At 42.3% G+C, this 26,103-nt stretch overlaps 1 protein-coding gene across 1 annotated transcript; it reads left to right on the top strand.

The window, feature by feature from the left end:
* Positions 1-21: 21 nt before the first annotated feature.
* Positions 22-16,392, top strand: NSL1 (NSL1 component of MIS12 kinetochore complex; the record flags this gene model as incomplete). Its single annotated transcript, XM_084622462.1, has 6 exons — positions 22-252; positions 2,619-2,703; positions 8,240-8,370; positions 9,933-9,987; positions 13,929-13,996; positions 14,739-16,392. The coding sequence occupies 6 exons, from the start codon at positions 22-24 to the stop codon at positions 15,012-15,014; spliced, it is 846 nt and encodes a 281-aa protein (XP_084478588.1). The 3' UTR covers positions 15,015-16,392.
* Positions 16,393-26,103: the final 9,711 nt, after the last annotated feature.

A 26,103-nucleotide genomic window follows, 5' to 3' on the forward strand; every position in this document is an offset into this window, starting at 1 on the left:
CGGCGGTTTGGAAAGCGGGAAATGGCGGCAAGCCCAGCCCGGCCGGGAGTGATGGAGGCGGCGGCGAAGGGGCCGGAGCCGCCGCCGCCGCCTTCCCCGGCCCTCCGGGAAATGCGCGTCCGCTGCTGCTCGAAGCGCTGGGTGGGCGAGGTGCTGGGGCTCTGCGCCCCCTACGTGCGGGCGCTGGCCGACGGGCAGCCCGGCGAGCTCGGGGCCCAGAGCCGGGAGCGGGCGCTGCGGGACGCGCTGTGGGTAAGAGCCACCGCCGCGGGGGTGAACGGGAGCCGCATGCTGCTCCCGCTCGCCTGGGGGAGGCTGGGCCCCGTCCCCGTGGCTGAGAGACGAGAGCACCGCCCCGCCCCCTAGGGCAAAGCGCCGAGGCGGGCAGGTGCCCCTGGTGAGGCCGAGGCACCCCAAAATATTAGCCTTTATTTGCAACTACATGACATTGTTGACTCTCGTTCAGTTAGTGATCTGCTATGACCCCCAGGTCCTTTATAGCAGAGCCACCACCTATTCCAAATTTATAGTTGTGCATTTGATTTTTTCTTTCTTTCTAAGTGTAGTACTTCGTACTTGTCTTTACTATTTCATCTTGTTGATTTTGGACCAAATCTTAAATTTGTGAACTCCATTTTGAATTCTAATCTAAGAACGGTGATAATATTAGACACTGCTGCCCTGCTTTACATCCCTTGATCTCAGCTGCTTCTAAAGACTGGAGGGGGAAATGTCTCTGTGTTTCAGCCTTTGTCTTGTACATTTTAGTGTGTTTTGTGTATAGTCAGTGTCATTGTTATTCCTGTGCAGTCAATTAGGCCCTGATCCGGCCATCCAACCAGTTGTGTGCACACAGAGCACCATTGACTTCTTTGGGGCTCCAAACTTGCTCAGGAATCTGCCTGTGTGGCTCACATTTCAGGATTGGGGATCGGTCTTGTTTCCCCTATTGCTTGTATGGGTCTTTCATGCAGGGACAGGAAAAGAACAAATACAATCACATTCTCCTTTTTTGTAAGTCCATAAAAACTTGTCAGAAGAACTCAAGGAAACATCTAGTACCTGAAACTAATTTAACTCACTTTTTTTTTTTAAACTCTAGTCCACGTTGTTGGTATCCCCTTAAATAGGTTAATGAAACAGGAAAACCATCCTTTTTTTATTTTTGTGGTTTTCATGTTCTGAGAAGTGTCATAGACCAGGGGTTCTCAGATGTTTTCTTTCTGAGATCCCCCCCCCCCCCCAACATGCTATTAAAAACTCCAGGGCCCAGGGGGAGCAAGGGTGGACGCAGGGCTCTGGGCCGGGGTGGGACCCTTGGGCATAGATGTTGTTTGACTTCTATTTTGAGGAGGCAAGGGCTGGCAGGGCTTCGGCCAGCTCCGCACAGCAAGGTCCAGGGAGGGAGCGCCACCTCCACACCCGGACTCTCCTCAGCAGGCCACTCACCTGTCTGGAGCTGTGTGTTGGTGTCTGCTCCCTGAGGGCTCTGCCGGCCCCGGAGCCAGCTCCCTGCCTGGGCAGCTCTGACCAGCTGCATGAGCAGTCAAAGGGGGCTGGGAGCTGAGGAGCAGCCGCAACCCTGGGCACCAGCAGCAGATGGGGGAATGCCATGGCTGCCCACTCCATGGCACCACCAGCCAGAGGAGCAGCTGCCCCGCACTGCCTGGCTCCGGCTTCCCACCCAGGATCTGGCCAGAGAGTGCGGGTGAGTTGCCGTGGGGACTGCCCCACTATGGGTAAGGAACTACAGTTTTGGGGAGAGGGGAGCAACACCCTTGTGCCCCCTCAACTCTGCCCATGGGCTCAGGGCTTCAGCCCTGCTGCTCCCAACCTCAGCAGGGGAGAGGGTGGAGCTCGGAGTTTCAGCCCACCCATCCCCCCGCCGCTCCCGGCTTCGGGATGGAGCTCGGAGTTTCAGCCCACCCCCCCGCCACTCCCGGCTTTGGGAGAGAGCTCGGAGTTTCAGCCCCCCGCCGCTCCCAGCTTCAACCCTGGGGGGGGGGTGCCCCTGGCTTCAGTGGGGCGGGCCCCTCTGCCCTTCTGAAAGGGCTCATGGACCACCAGGAGGTCATAGACCCTGGTTGAGAACCACTGTCATAGACCATAAAGAAGTGGCCAGTACCCAACCTCCACAAGAGAAGTAATCTTCTTTAGAGGTGAGAATTTGTAAACTATAGACAAAGGTAGCTGCATGGCTTCCCTCCTTATCCTCACTAACTCCTCCTGGTGCCAAGTCCGGGAGAGGAGGCCAGCGCTTCTCCTTACTCTGCAGCAGTTTCTATTTCTGCCAGACAGGGGGATGGGCTACAGCATGCTCTCATAATTCTACTTTCTTTCAGTTTTTTCTTGCCAGTCCCGTCTTCCTGGATGTGTAGAACAAATGATGCTCCTAAATAAAGAGACCACATTCATGTGTTTTAAACTTGAGTCGAGGTACCACATGGGTCACAGAAGGAAAAGGGGAAAAAAAAAAACCTCAAGGGAACGTGGACGGAATCCTTGCCTGAATGAAAATGCTGAACAAGTTCTTTAAATTCAGTTGTTAGCTGTGTTATATTACATTGTTAGGTTAGTAAGCATAATATTTCAAACATTTTGATCTGAATTTCTTACAGAACTTTGAAACAGCAGTTCAGGAGAATATTACCATTAATGGACACCAATGGCAGGAAACTTCAGATGATGCTGAGCTTCAGAATGGTGTGTGTTTGGTTTTTAATAATGTCTTCACTTTAGTCTAAGCACTTAGCATATTAATCAAGCAATTGTTCCTCCTGTTGTTGCTAATATATGTGATGCTGTGGGAAAAGATCAGACTGAACCCAAGCTTATGTGTGTTCAGATTAATGAGTTACACACACCTTTTCAATAAAACCTTTCCCCTAAAACAACCTCCCTATATAAAAAGAGGAAAAATAATCCATGAACATGTAAATTCCTGTATCCCTGTGACCTGGAAACAAATGGGGTGGGGGAGAGAACTCAGTTTGTTCTGAACATTTCAGTTTTGTTTAATACTCAGTTATCAAGATGATGGGTGATTTATAAATAATAGGTAAATCGCATTTCAAAATAAAGAAGTTTAAGTTTATATAACCAATGTCCAGGGTAATTATCCTGCAAAAGGGTTCATAACAAAAGGACTAATGCAATATTTACAAAATAAGATTTAGTTTGAAAAAATAATCCTCATTTTACATGATCGCTTGTTTTACAGTCCCATTCACTTAGTCTTGTTTCTTCTTATTTTTTACTATCTAAATTGAATAGGACAAATGGAAGGGATGTTATTTTTTAAGCTTTAATGCAAAATAAATCAGATTTAACAAAAAAATGAAACTAATGTTCTTCCTAGTAAACTCTCAACCTTTTTTTACTTTGCAATTTTTTTAAATCATGGCACCCCAGCCTATGATGTAACTCCCTCACATTGATCGTAAGAGAAATACAGTAACAGTTAACATATAATAGAGCAGGGGTTCTGAAACTGGGGGTCGGGACCCCTCAGGGGGTCACGAGGTTATTACATGGGGGGTCGCAAGCTGTCAGCCTCCACCCCAAACCCCACTTTGCCTCCAGCATTTATAATGGTGATAAATATACAAAAAAGTATTTTTAATTTATAAGGGGGTCGCACTTAGAGGCTTGCTGTGTGAAAGGGGTCACTAGTATCAAAGTTTAAGAGTTTCCAATGGATGCAAAGTAATGAAAGTCCCACCCCTGCAAAACCACCAGCCAAAGATTAATGACAAGCTAAATTCCTTGTGCATCCTAAGGGAGCAAAATTGATGTTAGGTAATACTACTGTAATTTCCTATACTATCTTGATGGTTGTTTGGTGGTATCTCAAGCCAGTTCTTGTGAGAAAAGTCTGTTTACATCACAGAGATTGGCATCCTTGATTATATCCAGAGACACAAAAGTGGGTGTAATGAATAGATGAATGGGAAAAATGTTTATTTTGCAGTGTAACGGTGCTGCACTCACCTCTTGCGAGCACCCCCTGGCTGAGTGCATATGCCTATGCTCTCTCGGTTTGTGGTGGGTCTTTGCTGACTCAGCCCTCCGGCCAAGTCATCTGTGAGATAAAAGCAACTTGAACCCATTTTGGGGTACAAGTCCAACAGGGGCTTCTCTCAGTGCCCTCTGATGTCTCTGTTTGTCCCTGCTCCGGAATAGAGCAGTGGCTCAGGGCTCCTTCCCTGGAGGCAGTGTCTTCACCCTCTTGGGGCTTCCTGGCTACAGGTCTCCAGCTGGGCCACTATAGTTCAGTTCCCTCCTTCGGGATGTCTCACTGTCCACGCCGCTTCCCCCAGTGGCTGTTGGTAGGGTTGGGGGAGGACCGGGCCTGTCCACTACTCCAGGTCCCAGCCCAGGGATCATGTAGATAGCTATCAGCCTTAGATAAAGGGACACAGCAATGTCTACACTACCGCAGTAAGTCAGCCTATGCTACGCAACTCCAGCTACATGAATAACGTAGCTGGAGTCGATGTACCTTAAGTCAAGTTACCATGGGGGGTCTGCAGGAGAAACTCTCCCGTCGACTTACCTTACTCTTCTCGTCACGGGTAGAGTACAGGGGTCAACTGGAGGGCAATCTGCTGTCAATTTGGCAGGTCTTCACTAGACCTGCTAAATTGACCACCGGTGGATCAATCTCAGAGCGTCGATCCTGGCTGTAGTGTAGTCCTGCCCTACCTAAGTCATGTTGCTGCTCTAATTCCTTGAGCCACTTCACCACAGCCCTGTGCTGTCTTCACCCTTACGTCAGGACCTTGTCCTGATGGAGTCCCCGCAATCAACTCAGGGCTCCTTCTCACTCTGCCTGGCTTCTGGCAGCACGACCTCATCCGAGGTCCTATAGCTCTGTCAGCCACCCACACACCATGCACATTCCTACAACTCCAGCAAGGAACTGAACTTGTTCTGGCTCTGCAGGTCTTCTTATACTGACCTGTTGGGCCCTGAGTGTCTGCTTCCCACACAGCCACTCTAGGCAGCGTGGAGGACCCCTCTGCTGCCCTTTTCTGGAGTGGGGTGTGGCAGGATCACAAGGCCTCCAGCAGGGGGCCTCAGGGCCTAGTCCACCCAGTCACATGCAGTTACTGCTTTTAATATCTTTTAATTTGTAATAATGGGGATTCTTAGCATCCTCTAGTGTTCACAGAAAACAGTCAGTATGGTTCAGTTGCATATACCTGTTAGTGAGTGTCAGGTATTCTTCCTCACATGCAACTTAATGGTTGAGTGAAATTGGAAACACAGGTATGGACTTGTATGTGGAGGAAGAGTTCCCTGAGCTGCTACTTGGTCAGCAAGCTCTAAAAACGCTGCAACTGATGACCTAGGCTGAGGAGACAGCAAGCTATGTTCTGGAATCACTTGCTCTTGGCTGAAAGTTTGGATTTGAAGAAATGGATTCTGTTTTAGAGAGTCTTGACTTAAACCATTGTAAAAATAGTGTTTTTCAAGTTTGCATCATCTTGGAAACTTTCTTTATGGAAGGATATTTTTGTTTCTATTTTAATGTGGATCAGTTTTTATTGGAATACATTTTTCTTTATGGAAGACTTTTTTCCCCTGTTTTTAAAAAAAAATCAAACAAAAAAGGTTTGAATTTAAAAAAAAAAAAATCTGAAAATTCTTACAAGTAGGTAGAGAAGATTCACCCTAACCCACTTTGGATCATTTTGAATTAATGTCAGTGCTAGTTTCTTATTGGAATATCAGTGGAAACATGCCAGAAATGCTCAAGTCAGCATTTAAGTTTGCAGTTAATACAGTTGTAGGAGAAATATTTATTTTAACATGTAAACTATTGATTTTCATTACAGTAGTGCAAAATCTGTTACAAAAATTCTTATTTTATAAGTCTTGTGAATTTTGTGTGTGTGTGTATAAATAACCCACTTATTTTGATGGGAAACAAGGTTGGAGCACAACATTGGTTGTTTGCTCTCAACAAATCAAAACTTCAGGGTCGGATTTAGAGCTATTCCACTTTGTATAAATAAGTACATATTTATTGGACCAGAGACAAACTGATTTATGTAGCCAAAGTAGAACAGTTCCAACAGGAAAGATTGAAAGAGGAATTCCCTCCTCTACCCCAAATAGTCGTCAGCCTGGTGGTCAGAGCACTCACCTGAGAGGGAGGTGTCTGTTATTTTGTGAAAATGTTTGGAAGGACTTGGTTTTGTCCCAGTGCAGAACAGGAAATGTTTTGAAATCTCATAAATTTTCATAGGATGGGAAAACAGTTTCCCACCCTCTCTATTGTTTTGCTTATTGACATTTCTTCCACATCCACTGATGCTGCACAGATTGATCAGTAGAGGGTGCTGAATATCCATCTTTCCCTAATACACTAACATCTAAAATGTGCTCAGCCTTTGGATCACATGCATTCTAGGATACAGGAATGGAACTGTTACAAAACAGAAGGAAATGGGGTTAGGGTAACTCTAGTTTTCATAGTCTGTAATGATAGAGGATATGACTTTAAATAACATAGGCAGCTGGTTAAAGTTTGTCTGAAGCCTCAGACAAATCTAATAGTATTTAGCTTTAAAAATTGTCAATTGCAATATTTGAGAAGCTAAGAACTTATTTTGGACACTAATACTGCAAACACTACTCACATAATACTTCTCTCCGTACTTTACAGCCAAAGGAAAAATGCCTTGCATATTTTGTCTGATACTTTTAAGAATTTGCTCTTAGAAAAAAAATTTTGTATTACAGAAAGATCAACTCGTAAGTGTGTGGTGTCTGTATAAGTACAGAGATAAAATATAATTTTTCTATATTTCATTGCATAGCTCAGTGTCAAGATTACCACCCTTCATCTCCTCAGAAAATTTAATTATTTTTTTAAAATGTAGTGAAGAATAGCCGCCATTACTGCTGGAAGAAGAGCATTGTCTTAAAAATAGCCAGCCTTTGTTCTGAGTCACAGTATAGTTACAGCACACCTTGTAATAATTCTCAAGGAGTACAAAATTTGTCTGAAGTCTAGCATGTGTCTTCAGGCTGAATACATGTCTGAAAGGGCTGCCACAAATATCAAAGTAATGGGGTTTAATAGATCTGACAAAATACTTGTCAAGCTTGAGGTCCTGATTCAATGCCCATCGAAGTCCATGGGAGTTTTTCCATTGAGTTTAATGGGCTTTGGATCAGTAATCACTTCTAATAGCTAGTTGCTCCAATGTATACTATCTTTGCTGAAGGGAGCTGTTTCTTTCATGAGAACTAGCCTCTTAGAACTTGTCTACTCACAGAAGTTGAATTGCGTTAACTATACTAGTATAGTTATAGCAGAACAATCCCCCTAGTGTGGATGCAATTATAGTGGTATAAAGGAGCTTATACTGGTATATCTTACTCGCAAAAGGGAATAACTAAGGGCTGCCTTGCTATAATTACTTCGGAATAAAATCCCACCCCTGACCGAAATAGTTATACCGGTATAAAACTACAAGATGTGTAGCCCATCTCTTAGCAACAACCAATGCTCTCATAAATCTGAAGCTTCTCAGAAGGATTCAAGGCATCCAGGAAATTAGTATCGTGTAAGATCTTGTCTATACGCAGTTATAATATTAAGCTGACTTTCAGTGTTAGAGTTCTAGAAAGCAGTTACTTTTGGGCAGTCCCACGTCATGTTTGCCTGTGAATCAGTCTCTATTTATATTATATTCAGTGTGGAATCTGAGCATTTAGCACATGTACCTTTAGCAGCTTTACACTGCCAGCATGGCTTCGCTGTATTGTATACATTTATGAGGGGATGGGGCATCCCTCTTATAGGCTCACTTTACGTGATTTAGACTAATGGATGCTAACTTCTCCAAAAAACATGAAACACAAACCTGACCCCACCCTCTGTAGCTAACTAAATTTACTTAGATTGTAAGCAGTTCAGGATAGAGATCATCTTTTCATTTTACATTTGTACAGTGCCTAGCTGTACAGTGGGGCCTGATCCCTGATTGGGCTCTCTAAGCATTGTTCCAGTACAAATAACACTTGTTGAGCCAGCTACCCTGAAACGGGATAACAGTAAGGAGACTAAATGCCATGAGAAATTTCAATGCCTGCTGTTAGGGGGAAGGACTGAGCAACATTTTGCTTTATTTTTCTTTAGTTTCCTGTAATAATTTTAGTATTTTTTTTAAAGACACTTAAAATAACTGTGTACTGTGTCACCTTGTTTTTCTTGTGAATTTAGGTTCTGACATCAAAATCCTCGAAGATCAGTTTGATGAACTTATAGTAGAGACAGCTACGAAGCGTAAGCAGTGTCCCAGAAAGATATTAGTACATGTAATCAAAACCATGAAAGCAGAGCAAGAAATGTTGGTAAGTATCTTTATTTTGCACTTTGTAAAGATGAAGTCTTAGTAATAAGACTTTATCGCACTCTACTATTAAATCTTTGCTGAGATGCAGCAAGACTGTTAAGTTTTTTGGGGTTTTTTTGCAATAGTTAATGTTTTCAGGTTACAAAGTTAATGTTAATTATGATTTACGGTAGTCCTCAAGTAATTTCCCCAAAGAGACCTCTCCTCTTACTTTTGTAACTGGTGGTCCTTTCAGATTTTGCAGTAATACTAATTAAATTATTCTGTTCTACCTAAATTTTTCAGCAAAAATTACGAAGTTGTTAAAATGTGGCATCACTATACATCACTTTCAACCACTTTTGAGCAATAGTTTTTTATATTTTCCTCATCTTTGGCTGTAAGGCATCCTCATGGGCAGCACAACTCCCGCTACTGCCACTGTCTCAAGATATGTGTCTCGAGGCAGTGGCTTCATATAATAGCCCATAGCAATGGAGATTCAGGGCTTCCTTACACTTTTCTCCAAAAACACTCCTCCTGAAGAACAGCTAAACCTGCTCTGCACAAGTTTCAATCTCCTACATCTGCTAAAGGGAGGCTGCCTTCTTTAAGGCTCTTCAAGTCAATCCATTAAAAATGCTTGAGCAGTGCAAGTTTTATACTTCCCTCAGTTGGGACTGTTGCCTTCTGTATTTCCAGACTTGCTAACAAAGTGTGTGAGCCACAAGAATTTTGTTCCAATAGTGACTAATGACACAAAGAAGTGACTCTCTTATCCTGATCTGCTCACAATTTTGAGAGGTGACTTGTAGTGGGGAAAATATTGTATGGGTCAGACTTGAATATAAATGTTATTCACCTTTCCCTTGTATTATAAAAACGAAAAACATTTTCTAACTGTTGAAGATGTTAGTATTGAAATAAGTTTGTTTCCTCCCTCATAGCCTCATCACTCAACCTGAAGTAAAATCCTAATGCTGAATCTACTGTTACATTCATTTCTGCTACAACTGTTTGATGTCAGATCACAAGATTCATGGCAGGGTCAAATAGCAGGAGAACCTGAGTTTTGAGGGAGAATGTTCTTATTCATACACAAATACCTGCAAAGATAGAACAGTGGAAACTGACACTGATTGGCCATATTAATAGCTTTCTGTATAAATGTTCCCTTTGTTCCAAGTTTATCCAGGCTCCATGAAGGGTTACCTAAGAGTTGCTCTGCAGTTCTATTTCCTAAATCATGTAGAAGATGGCAATGCTTCTCCCAAAATACCTAGATTTCAGCTAAAAATCTTGCTTTCCTCTGCACTAACAACTGAGTTTAGAGTTTGGCAAAATAAAGCTTAATATGGTGACTGTGTACATTTAAATAAGAAATGGACTGACAAAGCTAATTAGATCACTGTTTCTAGCAGTTCTCTGTATTGGATGTAGAGCACTAATCCCACTAACCATTTTTATTACAGTAGTAACTTGTTGTGCTAGGTACTGTGAAAGACATAGATTAAGACACTACTTAAACCAAGGAAATATTTCAGAGTGAAAAATATTTTGAATATATTTTTGTGTATGCAGAAGCTCTACCAGCCTGTTGTAAAGCAACAAGAGATAAAACCTGAGCCTTCTCAAGGTAAGTGTTTGTCATGACAATGCAAATGTATAGAGATAACACTACCTAGCACAGGGGTTCTCAAACTGGGGGTTGGGACCCCTCAAGGGGTCATGAGGTATTACATGGGGGTTTGCAAGCTGTCAACCTCCACCCCAAACCCTGCTTGCCTCCAGCATTTATAGTGGTGTTAAATGTATTAAAAAGTGTGTTTAATTTATTAGGGGGGGGTCGCACTGAGAGTATTGCTGTGTGAAAGGGGTCACCAGTAAAAAAGTTGGAGACCCACTGACCTAGCAGAATCACCAAATGCAATTTTTTAAATAAACACCAATAAAATTACTCTCTTTCAAGTGTGACTTTCAGACAAAGTTCATTCTGTTGGCATAGTTATACAAGTGAGAACTTGGTTATTTGAATACACTTCTATTCTGGATGTAACTGTGCAGACAAAGAAGCTTGTAGTAGCTGAGCATACTACTACATTGCTTTATTAGCACACATCTAGTTCTCTTGTCCTGAACCTTCATGCTATTACGGGCAGGACTTTAGGGCAAAAATCAGCCACTAAGAAATTATGGGGGTTTGGCAAATATTTTCTGTGGGTCAGATTATCCAATAACTGTGGCAGAGTTCCTTGCATCTTCCTCTGTCCACTGTTGTAGACAAGATACCAAACTCAATGAATCACTGGCTTCATCCATATACGGCAATTGCTGTGTTCCTATTCATGTCTTGTGAGACTACCACTTGGTTCTCAACATCAGTCAGTAGGCAAGCAATTGCTAAGAACTGGCTGACCTGGTAAAGAAGCATAAAGTACACATGTTTGGACATGCTTTTATTATTCAGTACTGAGTGGCATAGAGTGGATTTTCTTCTTAAAAATTATAACACTCAAGTCACCTTTTAAAAGTATAACATCAGTGGGACACATATGATATATAAATTGTAACTGTTAAAGCAGAAATTAATTGTTTAATCAGTGTCCTAAGTTTACTAGGTACAGTACTTTTGTAAACAGGACACTGTCCCTGCCCTAAGGAACTTACAGTTAAGAACAAATAAAACATTAAGGGCCATGAGTAGGATGAGTCTTTCAAGGCTTGTCTTTATAAGCTGGATTATCTTCACTACCCTATTTTAAAAGGGTATTGGTTTATTTCTAGCATTTTGAATGCAGTAAATCATACTCTGTGGTTACAAGGTCTTCAGTGTGTTTTGGCGGCACAATGTCATTCACACAATATAAAAATATTTAAACAAATTGAAACATTAACTAGAACTGAGGTAAAGTTTTGATAGAAGCTTTCAATTCTCAAATTGCTGATCTGACTTTACTTTAGGCAATGTTTCCTTTTTGTAACTGAGAGGAGATTGCTCTCAGAAATGCCAGCTTTTGTAGCTAAGGTGACAGCAGAAGCTGTAAAGAACTTCACTTCATAGTTGAGGGTTTTTTTCAGTGGTGGGGTTAGTGTCCACATCTACAGGTTTAAGCATGGATTAATTTTTTGAACAATAGGCAGTTTTTATTTTGTTGCCCTTTTTAAACAAAGCAACAGCAAGTTATTAACAAAAAGCATGTAGTTTGTGCTGAATCTTAGTATTTGCATAGTTGCTGGGAAGTTAATGCATCCCAGTTTACTAAGTGCAGTGGCCAGAAACCAAAAATGTTTAGATTACTCAATACCTTTCATATCCTTTTTTCATTTCCCTGTGTTTTGGAAAGCCTAGAACAATGAGGAATATAATACTCTCCTTGTAAACCTAACCTTTAACCAATAGTGACATGTTAAATGTACTCAATGTGCCATTGTTCCTGATTACCTAGAGGGGTCTCAAGTAACTGCTTTTGTCTTCTCCCTCACAATTTGGGGGAGTCCTTACTTTGTTCAGCCTTCCATCACTCTGTATCCTGTCATCAAAACTTCCTATCACAGATATACCAGCCTTTTGGATGAGTGTCCATTCATAGTCCACTGCTCTTTCTTTAGTTAGAGGGGTTGCTGTGCAAATACTTTCCCTCCCAAGGTCTGAATAATCCTGCCTTTTGAACATCCTTTGCCATTCCTGAATTATGCAGCCTGACACCTGGATAGGGAATCAGATTAGGTCTCCACTAGTAATACTCTTCCCAGGACAGAGTGCTCATTTTCCTGCTATAGCAGACAAGAGTCCAGAATTGCTTTTGGTAGACTGATGAGGAGCTTGATAGGTCTATTATTCTAGCTTGCAAATTATTCCAAATTTTTTATTTTCCTACTTGTCAGAGTGATCACAAGAACTAATTTTGCATAGAGACTTTCATCCTGTTTTTGCCACAGTACGGTAAAATGAAAACGTTTCCTGCATTCTTCATCTGCTGTGCAACTTCATTTCTTCCAAACTTCTCTCATCTTTCCAAATTTATCTAATAGAACACCTTCCCATTTTGTTTATAGTGAGTTCTTAATTTTTCTGGAGTAACACTTATCACTCCAGTTTTGCTGAGTGGAAAAGGATAACTGTAACTCTGAATTCTGAGGGCAGCAATTCCAGTTGTATAGCAACAACGAAACCTTTCCTCAAACCTGCTACTTTTGTCTAACTTTCCATTACTGATCTCTTCACATTTGTTGTCTTCTGCCCTACCTTATTGTCTAATATAATGCAATCTTTTAAGCTTCATAAACATGTCACAACAAATAAAACCTAGAAACTGTCTTCCTTCCTTCACAACCTTGTGTTGTCATTGTTTCCTGTGTTTGTCTAATTTAGGTTGCAGACCTCTGGGGCAGGGGCCTTGTATCTTGCTTTTCCTGTCTGCTCCTTGGTGAGGCCTTCAGGCAACATAAATGAGTAGGAGTAATAATGGCAACATATAAAACTTAGCACAGAGAGTTATAATTTTAGAGGTGGAAGTTGGTAAATGACCATCCACATCCAGGTTTTTAGTATTTGCATAGTCGCTGGGAAGTTAATGCATCCCAGTTTACTGAGATGTAAGACCTATGCTATAGGTGAGTTTAAAGACATTTATGCAAGGCCATACTATATTTTCAGTTAGTAGCTCTAACTTTATACAAGTTGCTTACAAGTATTGTGGTGCATGTATGGTAAACAGCAGCCTATCTATACTGGTGGATAAGAAACAATAGAGAGTGCCTCTGGACTTCCTTTGTGGTTTCATGGAGCACATTTACTTACACATGTTTATCAAGAAATCCTAAGATACATACCATTACTTAGCCTTCTCTGGTCTCCCAAAAAATGTTTAAGAGGCTTCAGTCAAGGAGACTTTGAGAACATGGGGTGTGTTGGTTATTTCTCATAAGGTAGCATAAAAGGTGAACAGATAAAAGTAATAAGTGTGAAAGTAAATAGCAAAATATTTCTCATTTTGTAGGCTCATATTCGAAGACCCTAGAACCATAGCCCTTAAAAATCTTTAGTTCAGTTCAAAATTAGTTCAGTTACAACATCTGCAAATGTATATAACTAACAGCTCCTGGGTTTGATGTCAGTGAGGGAAGATTACTTGTAAACATTTCTTGTATATTTTTCCTAAGTGAATAACGCTGTGACTGGCTTGTGGCAACCCTCTGAATGTGGAAACAATATTCTTCTCTAAACACTAAATGAGAAAAATGGGTTGTACAATATGACATGAAGCAGTACTGGCTTTAAGTGACGGGAAATCTGAGGGCTGCATATTTTTTTTTCCTGCTACTGGATAACCTATCAAACTATTATTAATGGGATCACTAAATTTACAAAGCAGTTTATTCTTTCAGTTCCCTGTTATATAAAATACTGAATCACAAAATGCCTTAGAAAGCAACAAAGCAGATGTTTAATAATTTTTAGAAGTATTTTTACAGTTCCCCTTGGAGATATTCTCCTGCTCTTTTTTTTTTTTTTTTTTTGGTCACTTCATGATTCTGGGGGAATATAAAATTTTTGATGTTTGTGTTTCTTTGCAGCTTCTCACATGGCAAATCTTAGGCAGGTAACAGGGGTCACATCCAAGCAGATTAGTGAAGCAATGAAGGTAAGATTTCTGTGTGCCTGTTGGGAAGAAATCTTTCATTTAGATTTTTGTCATTTAACATTTTCCATCAATGCTGTAAAACGGCCTGATGAAGCAGAAATTCTAACTAGCCAATATATCCTTTTTGTACAAAAATTTGCCATCTCTATTTGCAAAATTACTGACTCTACATCTTTATCAGTCGTAAGTGCAGTAGAACCCTTGCTTTGGACTAGGTTTCCTTTAAGACTCTCTCAGTGAAAGACCTGTAGAAGTATTCTTGTAATTTGGAATATCCACAGTGTTGGAAAGATTTAAAGATTTCTGTGACTGCAGTGTTTGGAACATTTAAACCATCATTTTAGAATAATGGTATTGCCTCTATCTACTAAATAGCATTTTATCACTTTGGTAAGAAATTTGAAATGAGCGATATTATTTATTTATTCTTATTTATTAATAAATTTATTCTTATTTATAAATAACCTTATTTATTCTTGATAAACTGTTCATATGTTCTTCTCTTTAGTCTTTAAACTTGCACTGAAATTTCCTTACATGAGCTGCTAATGCAGACTCTTGCTATTATTGCTGTATGAATTAGTGTTGGTAACTCACAACTATAATTCCAAAAGATTGTGTTAGGTGGGGATTTTATGGATGTCAAATTCTAGTTAACATGTTTTTTCTACCCATAATTAATAATGTTAGTTTAATTATGTAACTTGGGATTGGAGATGCTTTGTTGTTTTTTTCTTTGTAGTCCCTACCAGCATTGATAGAAAGAGCAGAGGGATTTTCCCAAGCGTTAACTTTGCAGCCCATCTTAGAACTATGCAAGCTTCGCCAAGAAGTCTTTGCTGGCTGTGAGGCTAAGGAAGAAAATAAAATCCAAAGCTTTATAACACAAGTGGAAGTCACACCAGCAGAGGCTGCTGCCAGTAAAAATTCTAATCTTATCCTGAAAAGAAAGAGAACCGCAGATTCGCCACAGTTGAAATACTACCCATTGAGACGAAGAATTACGTTGAATACGTGAAAGTTTTTCTTACACTTACTTTCAAGCTTGAAAATCTACTCTCCCCATTTCCACAGTATAGTTTAACTCTGTTCTTTTCTGACAGTGAATTACAGGTTTTTCAACAAGAGAATTCTTAGTGGCTGTGTAGCATTTAATGTTTTTCTATATTTTCTCTCTTTACTGTTACATCCTAGTCATGTGAAAATGTGTACATTAGCAGTGATGTTCATCAGAGTGCACTCATATTCCTACAAATTTTTCTCTGTCCTTCAAAATAGTAAACTCTATAGATTAGCCTATAATTCTTTCTATATTCTTTTATTGTAGGGATAAACTCTGGTCTTGATCCTTCAGTTGCTTGCACAAGTGCATAACTTTATGCATGTGAGTAGACCTATTGTGTTCAATTGGATTATTCATGCATAAAGCATGTGTATAAAAGGATTGGAGGATGAACCTATTGTATTGCTCCTTAAATATAGCTAGCTAGATAGCTGTTGATTTCTTTAATTGTTGAGGAAAAGTAATTTTAAAACATGTCCGTCTCTGTATAGCAGAAATAGTTTTCATTTATGAAATTCGTGTGCAATTGCAAAACTGGTCCTTTTTTTAGTACAATTATTTTTATTCTAAATTTGGGTGGGTTTGGCTTATTTTTTTATAATCCATGTTATACTAACATGGAATTTTAGTAAAATTTGTATGCATTTATGTGGTATAGTTTTTGAACAAAAACCAGGCCTTTTCGGTCTTGTAATCTGTAACATATCGGTATTTTCATGTCCTCCTAACTACAAGTGTTTAAGTGCAACTACTTTGGGATCCCTAGAGGACACTTCTTCATGTTAGAGGATCTCCAAGCAGAGTGAGTGTGTGTGTGTGTATCTGTAACTACAGTATTTTTGACTAGACTTTTAAATCAAAGTAGAGTAAAATTAAATTAATATCAAGCTGAACTGTCCCACATCTGAGTTTCTTCATATTATAACAATAACTAGAAGATCGCAGAGTATTAAATTGAGCAACTTGCCTTAATAATTTATATTTCAGATGTTTCAGAAGTCAAAGCTATTAATATAACTTTTTCCTGGCTTACGCTTGCAATATAACCTTATCTCTATTGCATGCAAAGTGCTTTCTCATACTGAATTACTTTAATTACTCTTTATTGGAGAATTTCACTGATCAAGTAGACTCAGTAAGAGGGAAAGGATAGGCCCCACATAACCCTTCAGAGACTGAAAATCTTTAAGAAAAAATGTGTGGCAAATTTTAGTTTAAAATATTGTAACTAATGCATATAAACTTAGTACAGAGTGAGAATTTGTATGTTGAACATTTGTACATAAATATTGTTTTTATGACTTGTATATTTATAAATAAACATTTGTGGTATTGTACAAATCAAATAAAACTGTAGTTAAAAAATACTATATGAAATCTCAATTTAGTTTATTTACCAGTTCAAGAGTAATTATCTAATCTGGGAATATGTAGTGACTCTAGTGGGCTAATGTATTAGTACCTTTGGAAACTAGGTTCAGATTTTGTCTTGGGTACCAGTAGGTGACCAGATAGCAAGTCTGAAAAATTGGGACCAGGGCACAGGGTGTAAAATAGGATCCTAAGACAAAGCCCCTAACATCAGGACAGTCCTGATAACACGCTAGGTACTGGTCCCATTCTGGTTCTTATTTATCCTCTCCAAACCACGCATAACTCAGTATGGACAGAAGTATCTACTTGAGAGGCCCAGGACTGGGATTGCAAGAGTGTTGGGATTATTTTAGCATGTAGAATATAGATAGGAAAGAAGAATACAATCCACCTGCATTATGCAGGCTTGTGTGCTTTTTTTTTTTTTTTTATTGGTGGGGATGAGAAGACACCAACCGCCCCATTCCTTCACCCAATCATTGATCCACACGTATTCTTTTCAGTTCCTTCTGCCCCTTTTCCCGCAACCCCTCAGATAAAAATCTTCCTTTTCTACTTGTAAGACCGATATGTGAGCACTATTTATTTTAGGATTTTGTACTGGCATATATCCCTAGTATCTATGCATCTCCTAAGTTAATAGAATGGCATAAGAAAGTCTCTAGTTGGTTTCAGGAAGCCTTTGGCTCTTCTTCCTTAACAGTTGTAGGTAAGCACCAACAGTGTGTTTGATTTGTACAAATCAACAGACTTGACCCCTGACCCAAGGAACAAGAATTCTAAAAGTCAAAAATCAGGTAAACCCCTTAATAGAACCTGAGCGAGGCATCTTGGAGCTACTTTTATAAACGGATCTGAAGATGGCATCATATTGACAATGTTTGAAGGTTCCATGAAAAGTGGGATTTCAAGAGGGATATGAATTAAGTGAGTATGGATGCTTGGTGTTCTGCAGCAGGGAGAACATTCCAAGCACAGGATGTGGTGTGGAAGAAGACCCAAACCTGAGTGGTAGGGGAAAAAGAGGTTAAAGGGAAACTTGGTAAGAAACAAAAATATCACTTTAAGTCTTGTGGATAGGCTCCGTGTCTGAACAGGGATGCTTTATGAAGTTCAGGATATCCGATGACAACCATGGGCCAGACTTACAGGCAGAGGACATGACAGAGGCAGAATGTTCCGAAAGGCTTCTCTTTGGAGTGGATGTTGTGGTAAGATGAACTACATGGTAAATATGTTGCTGTTTATAAATATGGAAAGCTTCTTAATGCGAACCAAAAAGTGACCCATCATATTCTTTTGCAGCGTTCCTTGTGCATGGCCTCAATATGCAAAGTGCTTCATTTTTCTGTCTAAGATACTTTTTCCCTTCAGTGAACTTTCCATACTTCCAACTTTCCAGTGTTGCAAGGCAAGTGTCTGAAGCGTGCATTTACTGAAATGTCACAACAGTCAAACTTTTATTTTTAACTTAGGGTAAAGTGGTATTGCATCAGGAGACGTCTGGCAGTTCTTAATATAGCCTCTGAATTCTGCAAGAGATACCTACTCCATAAAGGAAAGACTGTTCTTGATAGTTATAAGTTCCAACCACATTTCCATTATAAACTGGATTTTTGACCCATTACATTTTTCATTTTAGATGTAATATACCTTACATCTCTCAAGCAGCAGTAGATGTGGGGAGGGGCTGCAGATCCACTCCCCATTGGAGGAGAAATCAGTGATGCAGAGTCTGGGTTTATTTTTGTGGTAACTCGTTTTATTTACGCTTTACATACTGGTTCTTGAACAGAGGTGATCACAAAGAGCATGTAAGTAAATTCCCTTTTCAGAAGTCTCTACCCAGTTCCTAAGAAGCAACACTTCCACAAGAATTTACTCTAGTTGGAGAGGTTAAGAAAGAGAGCAAACTCTTGCTGGTTGCCACAGCTCCCGCAAAGAAAATTAACAATACAACATTTCTGCAAGGACTACGTACTGCTTGCACACTAACCGCTGGTCTGCATGGTGAGGTAGAGTGTGGCGAGGTAGTGTGTGGCAAGCCGGAGCGTGTACCTACAGTATATTGCTAATTCATTGTGTGGGTCCTGCTAGAGCACAGTAAAAGTTCTTTTTTAAATAGATGCAGCTTAGGTGTGCTTACCGAAGCTGGAGAAATTTGTGTAGCGGTACTGATAGAGGGATGGTGCTTATGACTTGCGGCCATATCCCCTCCCCAGGCTATATGAGGCAGTACTGTCCTGACCCCCTCTCAGTTCCTTCTTACCACTCCTAGTTGGAGATGGAGCTCTGTGTAGTAGAAAAATTGTGAGGTTAAGAACTATTGTTTAGTGTATTTCCTAGTTGTATGTAGTTAGTAGGGAATCTGTTAAGTCCAGTACTGATGAGAGTGATGCTGGCACTGGCTTTTTTCACACCAGCAGACAGCCTTTGCCTTTCCATCCCAGCCTCTCCCTTGGTCCAGGACTTTGCCAAGGCTACATAGTTTATAGCGTCATTGGTTTATGGGCTGCTGAACTTTTGGGTCTGTCGGCACCACACCCCAATGTTCACCTTCCGCAGTCTGTGCAAGCAGAGCTGGTGCTGGGCTTGGTGCAAGGGACTGCCTCGGCACCATTGCATTAGGCATCACTGATGTTTCTGTGGTGGCTCTCACCACACTCCACTTCAGCATTGTCACGTACTTTGCTGCTGCTGCTGACTTTGGGGTCAGCAATGGGAACAACGGAGGGAACAACTGGGAACAACAGAGGTGTACTCAGTGCTGACAGTACCATTTCCACTGTCAGCTCCAATGGACTCCTTTTTGGGGGACAGATGAGTCAGACCAGTTACTTGCCCCTTCATGGCTGGCTCCACCATTATCCGCAGAAACTCAAAGCTCCTTGGTGTCGAGGCTGGGCTCTTCCTCCTCCCATTCTCCACTGCCTGGCCCTTATCAGGGGCTGTTTATGGAGCACCATGGGTACCAGAATTGGCGCTCGTCTCACTGTTGGGACGGGGGGGCCCTGGCCCAGCACCTACTGGCCACGAATGTCTTATCCTTATGCTTAGTGACCTCCAAGACTGCGCTGGGCTTTTAGGCAGAGTTTCTGCAGAACACCCCTAAGTTGTTGGATATCCTGCAGCCGTCTGCTCCTGGGAAAGTGGCCCTCCCTATAAATGATGTGCTCCTAGAGCCTGCAAAGGTTCTTTGGAGCATGCCGGCTTCAGTACCACCTATTGTGAAGCACATGAAGAAATGCTACTTAATTTTGGTGCAGAAATTGGAGGGCTTTTACTCCCAACAGATCCCAAATTCCCTGGTATTAACCACAGTGAATGATCGAGCCCAGCAGGGTGGATTAAAGTCCGCTCCCAAGGACAATGACTGTAAAAGATGGACTTAATGGGAAGGAAAATTTACACCTCCTCCTCCCTGCAAATACAGATTGCGAACCAGCAGGCATGTCCAAATACAACTCTGTAAAATGGACTGCTATGTCTAAGTTTGCAGACAGGCTGCCTGAAACCTCAACAGAGGAATTTTGGGTGTTGATCACTGAAGGCTGCTTGGTGGAAAAGATGTCGTTGCTGTCCACAGTGGATGTCGCAGTCACTTCATCCGGAGTTATGGCCTCCATGGTGACCATTAAAAGGAAGTCCTAGCTGCAGAATTCGGGCATTGCTCCCAAAGTGCAGCAGACTGTAGAAGATCTGCCCTTCAATGGCTGGGTGCGTTTTTTTGGACAAGACTGATGAGACTGTACTCCTTCAGGGATTTCAGGGCTATCCTATGTTCCATGGGGGTGTATGCACTGTTACTTCAAAGGTGCCACTATGATGGTTAACAATACATGTAATGACATCCGCAATGCATCTTTGGGCAGCTTTTTCCTCTCCCAAGACAGTGGGACTACCCCAGAAAGGGGCGTAGGGCCCAGAGGAGAAGGAAGATGAGTCCAGGGTTCAGACAGTCCACATGCTCTCCCCAAATGTCCCCCAAGTGCCCATTTTGATTCCTTGGTCCAGAACAGTGGTCCCAGCCATCCCTCCCTGTACCCCTCTTCTGTTCAAGGACAGGATGTCTTGCTTTTACAATGTTTGGGACTCCATTACAACCAACATCTGAGTCCTAAGCACAGTCAGTTCAGGCTATGCTATCCAATTCCTCTCCACTCCTCCTCCTCCCCACCTTTCCTCCCCATTCCTCATCAGAAACCTCTCTCACAAGATACTACTCAAGGATACTACTCCTTGAGCATGTCCATTCTCTACTGGCTTTGGGAATGGTGGAGGAAGTTCCTCTGGAACACCAGGGCCAGGGCTTCTATTCCCAGTACCTACTAGTCCCCAAATCCAAAGGCGGGATAAGACCCATTCTCTACCTTCACAGACTCAATAAATATATCCGGTACATGAAGTTTGGAATGGTCACCCTATCAACTATACTCCCCATGTTGTCTCAGAACGACTGGTATGCTGCTCTGCACTTTCAGAATGCCTATTTTCGTGCAGCAATTTTGCTGAACCACAGAAAACTCCTCCAGTTTGTCATGGCAGAGTGCTATTTTCAGTACGCGTTGCTTCCTTTTGGCCTGTCTTCTGCCCTCTTCTCCCCCCCCCCCCAGTTTTTTAACAAGTGTATGGTTGTTGTGATGACATACCTCAGAAAGAAGGGTATTCATATCTTCCCATATCTGGATGACTTGCTGCTAAGGGACAGGTCCAGAAAGGAAGTTCTTTCTTTCTCACGTATGCACTACACTGTGCATACTTGATTGTCTGGTCTCATCCTAAACACCGGGAAGTCAATGTTGGTTCCCACTCAGAAAATCAAGTTCATTGGGGCCCTAATAGACTCTACAGGTTTGAGAGCATTTTTGCCAACCTACCATTTTCAGACGATTGACCACCTTTGCTTTGATCTGCAGTCCAGCATTCCATAACAGTTCATATATGTCTGGGGCAGAGGCAGATTAGGGGTTTGTGGGGCCCTGGACCAGAGCAAGTGGGGTCCCCTCCCCACCCCTTCTGCCTGCAGTCCCTCCCACGCTGCACACCTACCGGGGGGTCTGGGCAGGGGTGCTTGCCGCCCCCCCCTGCTTCCCTTGCCCAACCAGCACTCCTGCCTGGGAGCGGGGTCTGGTTGTGGGGGCTTCCTCTGTTCCCCAGCGGGAGTGCTGGGTGGAGCAGGGCAAGCCCCCATGCCCCGACCCCGCTCCCTGGCAGGAGTGCCGGTGGGGAGGGGCAAGCCCCTGTGCCCCAATCCCGCTCCCCAGCAGGAGCGCCAGGCTGGGCAGGATGCAGGGCACCCATTTTTCCAGGGGCCCCCAATTGGCCAGAGCTCCAAGGCACGGGCCCCATTGGCCAGTGGCTAATCTGAAACTGCTCTTGGGCCATGTGTGTAGTTGCGCGTAGGTGGTCCATTTGCAAGGTTACATCTTAGACCCTTTCAAATGTGGCTTAGGACAATTTACTCTCCAGTTCTTCACTCTGTGGACAGATTGGTCCATATCCCTCAGTTGGTCCTAGACTCCTTGCAGTGGTAGATGCTTCTGGAAACTGTATGTCAGTTGTTCCCTTTGTCTTGCCCCTACCAACTAGGTCTCTTGTCACTGATGCTTCCCTGATAGGCTGAAGAGCACATCTGGGGTCACTGAAAGTTTAGTGTCTGTGGTCAGAGCAGGCAATCTCACTGCATATCAAAATGCTAGTGCTTCAGGCCATCTACAATGCTTTTGTCATGCTTTTCTGAACCACATTAGGGGCTGATTTCAGAGGAGCAGCCATGTTAGTCTGTATTCGCAAAAAGAAAAGGAATACTTGTAGCACCTTAGAGAGTAACAAATTTATTTGAGCTTAAGCTTTCGTGAGGTACAGCTCACTTCATCAGATGCATCTGATGAAGTGAGCTGTAGCTCACGAAAGCTTATGCTCTAATAAATTTGTTAGTCTCTAAGGTGCCACAAGTCCTCCTTTTTATTAGGGGCTGAGTGGTTCACATACTTACTGACAATAGCACTGTGATGTATTATGTGAACAGGCAAGGGGGAGCACACCAGGGTGCTCCGCCAAGAGACGATCAGGTTGTGGCAGTTCTGCATTGACAAAAGTATCACTCCAGTAGCTGAGCCCTTGCCTGGAGCCCAGAATCATCTCATGGACTATCTCAGTAGGAATTTTTCCCTAAGGCATGAGTGGTTCCTGAAGACAAGCATCCTGTGGGTCATCTTTGCAGCTTGGTCCATTCTGACGATCAGCCTGTTTGCTGCAAGAGACAACACAAATGCCATCTGTTCTGCTCTCAAGGGGCCCTCGGTCTGGGCTCCCTCACTGACACCTTCCATCTCAGTTGGCAATCGGCTCTTCTGTATGCATTTCCTCCAATCCCGATCATTCGACGCATCATCCTCAAGTTGAAAGTGGATCGGGCCACACTTATCCTCATTGCCCCCAGCATGGCCAACAGAGTGCTGGTTCTCTGATCTTCTTGCACTGTTGATTCAGCCTCCCATGTTCCTTCCTCTCCCTCCTGACCTACTCAAGCAGAATCCTAATCACACCTTGCATCTTGCTGCGTGGCTGCTTCATAGTTGAATGAGGAGGAAAAGTGTTGATTGGTGGCCATTCAACAGGTTCTATTCAACAGTAGAAAATTCTCTACCAGAGTTGCCTATTTGGCAAAATGGAAGCAGTTTTCGGTGTGGTCAGCGGCCTGCGGAATTCAGCCAACACTGGCCGCTATTGAGGACACATCCTGGAGTACTAGCTGCATTGGGCCTTGCACTTAGCTCATTGAGGGTGCACCTGGCAGAAATGTCAGCATTTCATCTCCCCATTGATGGAAGATCAGTCTTTTCCAATGCCATGGTAGCAAGAGTCTTAAAAGGGCTTCTTCGTCTCCATCCTTCAGTCTGAGACCCAGTTCCTCTGTGAGACCTTAATACAGTGTTGGCATAATGGGACCTTCATTGAAGCCTCTATCATCTTGTCCCTTTCTGCTTTTGTGTCAGAAAACTGCCTTCCTGGTTGCAATAACATCAACTGGGAGAGTCTGTGAATTGCAGGCTGTGATGGCAGAGCCTCCTGATACGCAATTCTCCCAGGACAAAGTGACTTTATGGCCACACCCAAAATTTTTATATAAAGTAGTCTGAGTTTCATTAGAACCAGATGGTATATTTACTCGTGGTCTTCCCAAAGCCACATTCATCTCCAGAGGAGCAGCTTCTCTATGCATTAGATATCAGGCACTGTCTTTTATCTGGACAGGACTAAACCATTTTGTGGTTTACCTCCTCTGTGTCATATGCAGCTTTTATGAAGGGGCAAGTGGTCTCTTCCCAAAAAATGGCTAAATGGATGACATCCTGTATCAAGTCTGCATATAAAATAGCCTCGATCACATCTCCTCAGCAGGCACGAGCTAATTCTACAAGAGCTCAAGCTATGTCAATAGCGTTCCTCAGTGACGTCTCAGTATTGGACATTTGCAGGGCTGCCACGTACTTTATGTACTTTTACAAACCACTATGCCATTACTGCATCTTCCAGAGCCGATGCAAAATTTGGGAGGGCAGTCCTGCTATCCCTGTGTAGATAGATGCTGAGCCCCACCTCCTGTGGGCATTCCTTGTGAGTCACCTAAGTGGAATACATAGCTGCATCTACTCAAAGAAGAAGAAATGGTTATTTACTGCAACAGTGGTGAGATGCAGAGATGTGATGCAGACATGTATTCCATGACCTTCCATCCCCTCTGTATCGGAATCTAGTGTGTGAAGGAACTGAGGGGAGTTGGGGCACCACCGCCTCATATAGCCAGGGGAGGGGATATGGCCATGAGGCACAAGCACTGCACCTTTATGCCTAAGCAAAATTCTCCAGCTCCATTGTGCTGAGTGCACATACCCCTAAGTGGAATACACATCGGCATCACATCTCAAAGACCCACAGTTACGGTAAGTAACCGTTTCTCCCGTAACATGCTTTCTGTACTTTTAGGTCAAATACATTGTGGATCTTTTATAGACAAGTAATTAGAAAAAGAATTTGTAAGACCATTAACAATGCCATCTGGTGTTCTCCTGCCCTAACAATACTTTCATATGGCAGGAATACCAGTATTTTTCATTGAAAACATTCTTTAAAAAATAGCAAAACAAATATGTCATTAAGGTGAAGTTAAGGTTATTAAGACATAGAAATTGTGTGTGTATGTAAGTGTAAAAATCTTACTGGAATGTTGAAGTTTGAAATAAGGTGAAAAATTTAAATTATTTTAAAATTACTATATACTATAAACTTTACTATTACTATATTACTATTACTATATATTATATATAATTACTATATTAACTTTAAAAAAAATTTAAAGTCTGAAAATATGGAATTATGTCAAACTTAATTCTGCCTCCCTCCAGATCAGCCATTGCATGTGCATTGCCTATAATACTTCAGCGTTTCTCTCTGCATACCATAGTGTGAATAGTTTGCAAGTTAACTCTTTGTAAACAAATTGCTGCTAAACTTTCACAATAAAAGTTTGTATGTTGTGTTGTAAACCCAAATGACTAGTCTTTGCTTTCTGGATTCCCTTTCTCTTTGACAAGTTTTCTCATGCACATGGGCTTCTGCTAAAACAGTACTTCCAATCCACAGCAGCAGTTCCTTACGTATTTTTGTAGATGTAGTAAAGATGTTTTTAACAAGTCCTAAAGCACTAAACAGAAGCTTGCTCTGCAAAGGAAGTTTTGACCCCCTTCATTTCCTGTGTTGTTGTGAATGAAGGAGACCTTACGCAGCCAGATTTCTCAAGGGGATTGTCTCTTGCAGTATTGTCTGACCTTCTGGAACCTCTTGAAAACTCTCCATTGTCAGAGCTCCAAAGGATTGTTAGTCTGCCAGATTTGGTATGGGTTGGCTGTAGCAGGGGACTAACTTCTCTCCCTATTATGTTCACAGCCAGAGCCATCCCTTGGGTGGGGAAAATCAGGGCAACCACTCCCGGCCCTGCGCTTTGGGGGCCCTCACAAGCCAGTGCAATTGGCCAAATCTGTCACTTCCGCCCCAGGCTCCAGCAGCCCCCTAGGGATGGCCTTGTTCACAGCATACATACACAGAAGTTAGATAAACATACAAAATGCTCTTGCTGAATGTTTGTACTATAACACTACTTTTTCTCATAACTCAGAACCCTAACTCATAAGAACCCAAAAACAGAGAGGCACAGCTCACCCCACCGTACTCTAGGCTGGCTTATCTGCAGACTGGCTGCACAAGAGCGATGCAGATTGCGCACACTTACAGAGCCCCCGAGGCTGCTGGCAGGATCAGGAAACCACTTACACTTAAAGTGATAGCTTGCAATTTTGACTCCATTTTAAATACACCACACTCCTCAGCACTATTGTCTCCAATAACAGATTGGGTATTAATTAATTAGTGCAGTGCTAACTTTTGCTGGATCCCCGCTGCAACTACATCTCTACCCCCCAGGGAGGACCAAAATCAACAACAGCATAACTCCTGGAAAAGATGTGCTGGTGGAGAAGCAGGAAAGCACCGTAGAGGGAGGAGTCCAGTGTGTCTCTGCATCCTCAATAAATGGGGCTTTCCCCTACAGACCCACATATATTAGTCCAATTACTTACTTACACACACACACACACCAGGACAATCCCTT

This window comes from Lepidochelys olivacea (assembly GCF_965140295.1).
Source record: "Lepidochelys olivacea isolate rLepOli2 genome assembly, chromosome: 3".
Lineage (NCBI taxonomy): Eukaryota > Metazoa > Chordata > Testudines > Cheloniidae > Lepidochelys > Lepidochelys olivacea.